At 40.2% G+C, this 6,000-nt stretch overlaps 2 protein-coding genes across 2 annotated transcripts; both read left to right on the top strand.

The window, feature by feature from the left end:
* Positions 1–1,811: 1,811 nt before the first annotated feature.
* Positions 1,812–2,403, top strand: LOC134291908 (uncharacterized). The gene has a single exon (XM_062860314.1). The coding sequence runs from the start codon at positions 1,903–1,905 to the stop codon at positions 2,263–2,265; it is 363 nt and encodes a 120-aa protein (XP_062716298.1). The 5' UTR covers positions 1,812–1,902; the 3' UTR covers positions 2,266–2,403.
* A 2,201-nt stretch (positions 2,404–4,604) lies between these two features.
* On the top strand, positions 4,605–5,238 carry LOC134292245 (uncharacterized). The gene has a single exon (XM_062861236.1). The coding sequence runs from the start codon at positions 4,668–4,670 to the stop codon at positions 5,028–5,030; it is 363 nt and encodes a 120-aa protein (XP_062717220.1). The 5' UTR covers positions 4,605–4,667; the 3' UTR covers positions 5,031–5,238.
* Positions 5,239–6,000: the final 762 nt, after the last annotated feature.

The following is a 6,000-nucleotide window of genomic DNA, read 5'->3' as shown; positions in this document are numbered from 1 at the left end:
CCCCGCCACGGACACTCAGTCATGGCAACCGAGCCAGCGAGGCCCTCGGGCCAACATTGACAGCAACTGATAGCTAAACAATTTCAATAATCTCCGTAAAAAATCCGAAACTCTGTATTTTTCTTTCGGTGAGCCCTTCTGGCCCACCAGACATCAGAAAAGAGACGAACCAGCCAAGGGCTGAAAGTCTCTATAATAATGATAAATCAATCAATCAATCAATTTCTTGAAAAAAAAAAACAAATAAACTATCTCTTAGAATATTTTGATCTTCCATTATATATATTTTTTTTATGAATTCCTGAATGTATAGGGTAGTGAAGATATTTTGGCCCGGGGCATGTAGTTTGGCCCACCCTGGGATTTTTATTACATTTATCATATAATCTCTACAAAATCTTGGCAAATGATTATTGGAACTTCGAATTGATCTCCGGGTAAAAATTGATCAGACTTTTTCAGTTAGATCATGCATACTTTAAAAAAAAATTTCTTTCAAGTGCCGTGTTGTTGGAATCAGATACTAAAGGATGTTCGTGAGAAAACTAATTAAAGTAGGATTTATCTAACGGAATCATCAATTGCGACCCGGAGACCAAATTGACCCCGGTTTACGGTACTTGGTTTCAAGACAAAAAAAAAATCCTGCAACGGGAGGAGGAAGAGTGATGAGTCGAAAAATCGAGAAAATTTTCTTACGCAAGGTAAGTCCATAATGACAAACTTGCTGATGCCGCTATTTTCGTTACCCACAGGCATAAACCTGAAGGTTGGGATGTACCAGAGTAGAAAATTATAACTTCAATTTGCTAGTTTCAATTTGGCTAGTTAATGCCAAACATGCCCAGTATCGCATATGATGTTGAATAGGATGCTAAAGTGGAGGCGATATGCGTACATTTTACACGCCGTGAAATGGAAGTAGGTACGCATCCTAACATAATTACGACGGTGTGTTAGCTGGGTGATTATCGAGCAGTAGCGCTGCACTGGAGATATGTATTACCATCATCATTGGGGTTGAGAATGGATCAAAAATGCATGCTTCCACATTCATTGTTCAATAACTTTTGCTTCTTTGCATAAAAAAGTCTTTTGATTACTGGAATGTGATCTTTGGTAATGCGTGCACAAATGATGAAAAAATATTTAGAGTTCGTCAATTTTCTTTAAAACTAATTAAATAATTGACCCATTTTCACTACTTCGAGGGGGTGAGAATGGGTCAAGGGAACCGAATTTGTTCCGCATTGACAACAAAGCAAGTTAATAAAGTTCTGGTCAAGGTTGATACTACTTACCACTAATATATTATATGATGAATTTGCGTTTAAGATTCTAAAATGTATCAATCCAGCTAAAAGTGTGATGTTTCATCGATCCTTAAAAGTGACATTTTAAAAAGGCCTTGTTTTTAAGCTTTTTCAGGTGGTTTATCAAAAATTAACTAAGAAGAATTTTTTGACGGAAACTGCTGGCAACTACGATGACACCATCAAGTTTATGATTCGATATTCGTAATATTTGATGAGATATTCCAGATATTGTTTTGACTCATTCTCGCCTCTCTGACCCATTGTCACCCCCAACGACGGTACCTCAAAATAATTACAACTATGTACGTATTTTACCATTCAGCTACATTTTACTACAATAGCTTTGAAATTCCAGTGCGACAGGGTTTTGTAAAAACCTACGGTGTATTGCCATTTGTTTGTATACAAGATGCATTGATAACGACCTCAGTACGAATCACTTCAAGCTGAAGGGAAATGGTTCTGCCGGTTGAGTAGTATATAATCCTTACAAACTGCACAATCCAGCATCAAAGTCAATCGCACCGTCAATCGAACAGCATCAAATTACTCAACTTACTACAAGTAATAGTCAATCAGTTCAAAAATGAAGTCTTACGCCGCTATCATCCTCGTATCCAGTCTCATTGCCGCCGTTAGCTGTGCCCCACAGTTTGGATTCGGTGCATCCGGAGCAGGAGCCAACGCCGCATCCCAAGGAATGGGAATGGGAGGAGGATTCCCCGGCATGGGTGGTGGCATGAGTTCCTCAAACGCCAACGCCGGTGCACAAGGTTTCGGAATGGGCGGTGGATTCCCCGGAATGGGAGGCGGCATGGGAGCTTCGTCCGCAAACGCTGGTGCCGCTTCGCAGGGATTCGGAATGGGCGGACCTTTTGGAGGCATGGGAATGGGAGGATCGGCGGCCAATGCTGGAGCGCAAGGTATGGGTCAGGGATTCGGTGGATAAGAAGTAGTATATAGTTCAGGCTTCCACTAGGTGCTCGAATCATTTCATATTGAAGCTATTTATTTATTTTAAAAGAACGTAATAAATTGTTGATATTACGTATATGTACACTACATAAGCATCAAGAGTAATAAACGAATGAAAATGTAAAAACTGTTAGTAAAAACGTAATACAATCTCAATAAATGATGACAATGCCCATTTAAGTATAGATGATCATAAAGTGTTCATGAAGTACCAACATCAAGTTACACAAACAATTTGAGTAATTTAATCAATTATAGAATATGGAATCAGGTATGTTTAATATCAGAAATAACTTTTTTTATGAAAAATTCTGTATTTTTGCCTTTCTCGTACAACAAAGTGTACTGAAAGGCTACATGTTCACTCAAAAAACGAATTTTCGATAGAAGGCTCGGAGAATCGAGTCACATATACCAATCAACTCAGTTCGACGAATAGAGATGATGTGCGCAAAAAAGTTTACTCACTTTTAAGGCACCTCCCCGGATTATAGCTCGAATCAAACCGGATTTTTACTACATTATTTGCTATCGAAAATGGTGCAGATCAGTCAAGGCGTTCTGGAGTTATGGCCATTTTAGTGATCCAGACCAGCACAGGTGATCTGATCATACATAAAACTGAAACAAATTATATCATGCGACACATCAAATTGTGCCGAATTTTACAAACTCTAGCATGGTTGCCGAATTTTATGTGGAAATCATCAGTAAAAAACACAAAACCACGATGTTGGCCAAAAATTAAAAATAGCGATTTAAAATCCAAGATGGCGGCCCACAACTAGAATAGGCGGCTGTTTTAATGAGTTCAAGGATCTTAAACCATGTAATATGGGTATATTTGTTATGAAAAAGATGTCTGGAGTTCAAAAATAGAAACCAGACCATTCAAGATGGCGACCCAAAATACAAGATGGGGGTTGTTTTAAACCAGGTGTTAAGAATGTTTGGACATTCGATATAGAGAAGATGTCCAGAGTTCAAAAATGGTGTCCAGAATATGCCAGATGGCGGCCCAAAATCCAAAATGGCAGCAGTTAAAGGAGTTTTAGGTTCTAAAACCATGCAGTAATGAGTATTTTTGGCGTAGAGAGATTTCCGGAGACCGAAAAGAGTGACCAGAATTTAAAATGGCGGTTATTTTAAGGAGTTTCCAGAAATGGTGACCAGATGGCGGTTCAAAACCAAAATTGGCGACCTGCAGCTCGAGATGGCAACAATTATATGGAGTTTTGGACTCAAAATCCATGCAATGTGGGTATATTTGGTAGGGAGAAAATGTCCGGAGTTCAATTCAATGAAATCCAAGATGGCGGCTCAAAATTCAAGATGGTGGTTGTAATAAGGGTCATTAGCCTCTAAAGCCATGCAATTTGGTAAGAAGATGTCCGAAGTTCAAAAATTATGACCAAATGATGGTGGCTCGCAATGCAAGATGGCGGCCAACAATTCAAAATGGAAGTTGATTTAAGGAATTTTAGGTTCTAATACCATGCATGATGGGGACCAACATATCCAAGAAAGCGGTCCAAAATTCAAGATGACTGCTATTTTAAGGAGATTCGTTTTTTGGTTTGATTTGTTGAAAAAAATGACGACAGTAACATCCAAGATGGCGCTCCAAAATTACGGGAAATCGTATAAATAGAGTCCAAAAATGGCGAACAGAGAATCCAAGATGGTGGCTAAAACATCCCAAATGGTGGCTGTTTTGAAGAACTGTAGGCTCTAATGTCATGTAATATGGGTACACAATTATGTTCCGATTTTATCATTGTCTTTGCGCGACGGACCCTTATTTCTAAATACTTTTTATGCATATAGCCGAGGCGGTAAACGCACGGGTATTCAGCATGACCATGCTGAGGGTGGCGGGTTCGATTCCCGGTCGGTCCAGGATCTTTTCGTAAAGGAAATTTCCTTGACTTTCTTGGGCATAGAGTATCTTCGTGCCTGCCACACGATATACGCATGCAAAATGGTCATTGGCAGAGGAAGCTCTCAGTTAATAACTGTGGAAGTGCTCATAGAACACTAAGCTGAGAAGCAGGCTTTGTCCCAATGAGGACGTTACGCCAAGAAGAGAGAAGAGAGAGACGTATTTTACCATTCAGCTACATTTTACTACAATAGCTTTGAAATTCCAGTGCGACAGGGTTTTGTAAAAACCTACAGTGTATTGCCATTTGTTTGTATACAAGATGCATTGATAACGACCTCAGTACGAATCACTTCGAGCTGAAGCGAAATGATTCTGCCGGTTGAGTAGTATATAATCCTTACAAACTGCACAATCCAGCATCAAATTGCACCATCCATCGAACAACATCAAATTACTCAAGTTATTACAAGCAATAGTCAATCAGTCCAAAAATGAAGTCTTACGCCGCTATTATCCTCGTATCGAGCCTCATTGCCGCCGCTAGCTGTGCCCCACAGTTTGGATTCGGAGCATCCGGTGCTGGAGCCAACGCCGCATCCCAAGGAATGGGAATGGGAGGAGGATTCCCCGGTATGGGCGGTGGCATGAGTTCCTCAAACGCCAACGCCGGTGCACAAGGTTTCGGAATGGGCGGTGGATTCCCCGGAATGGGTGGCGGCATGGGAGCTTCGTTCGCAAACGCTGGCGCCGCTTCGCAGGGATTCGGAATGGGCGGACCTTTCGGAGGCATGGGCATGGGAGGATCGGCGGCCAATGCTGGAGCGCAAGGTATGGGCCAGGGATTCGGTGGATAAGCAGTTGAAAATAGTTTCAGACATTTGCTAGGATATCAAATTGTTTTCTCGAAGAATATGTTTTAATTTATTTATTCCAAAAGGATGTAAAAGTTTACTTATCATACGTAGGTGTATTTCTCTAGAGTAATAAATGATTAAATTAATTATTGTTCTTAGTAAATTTGTAATACATTTTCAATATTTGATGACAATACCCGCCCATGAATATGAGTATTAATATACAGGGGTGGCCAAAATGTTTGGGATAGGTAACTTTTTTCTCTCGCAAAAAAACATCGAGCTGTAACTTTTCATAGAGTGCATCAAAAATTCTCAAATTTTGATTGTTTGTCAACCTTTTATATGTGTGGAGATCATTGGTACAAATGTTATCACAATTGGTTAGTCTTTCGCGAAGAATCGTTCTCGTGTAACACTATTTTTTAGATAACTAATTTCTGAACTGGCATATCTCCGATACCAGTGAACCGAATCGAATGAAATTTCGAACGTTTTTCATTAACCTTCATCCAGCCAACGTACATTTTCCAACTTCGGAAAAGCACAAAAATGGTCATAACTTTTTTGTTTTTCGATGGATTTTGATGAAATTTTCACAACTTCCCGAAAAACTCTTCTAGTTTATGATGCCGGGGACATGGGTGCCTGGTCCACATGGTTCCGGAGTTATTCCGGATTGTCTTGGGGTACCAAAATTGGCCACATACTTTGCGCAACGTATATCACAAGATCCCGATGAGATAGAAGTATAGTGTCTTCGGCGAATTTGTTCAGCAGGTTAAGAACTAACTGGCAACGGCGACTTTGGTTCGCGATTCGGCCGCTAGGCGGCGCCAGAGTCAAAAATGTTCAAACCCTCATGTCTCAGAAACCTGATAAGATAGAATGATGCTGTCTTCGGCAAAATTCTTCAGCAAGGTCAGAACTATCTGATAGTAAAGCCTTTGGTTTGGGATTTATCCGCTAG

The sequence above is a fragment of the Aedes albopictus genome, chromosome 3 (assembly GCF_035046485.1).
Source record: "Aedes albopictus strain Foshan chromosome 3, AalbF5, whole genome shotgun sequence".
Lineage (NCBI taxonomy): Eukaryota > Metazoa > Arthropoda > Insecta > Diptera > Culicidae > Aedes > Aedes albopictus.
This window is presented reverse-complemented; position numbering and strand designations above follow the sequence as displayed.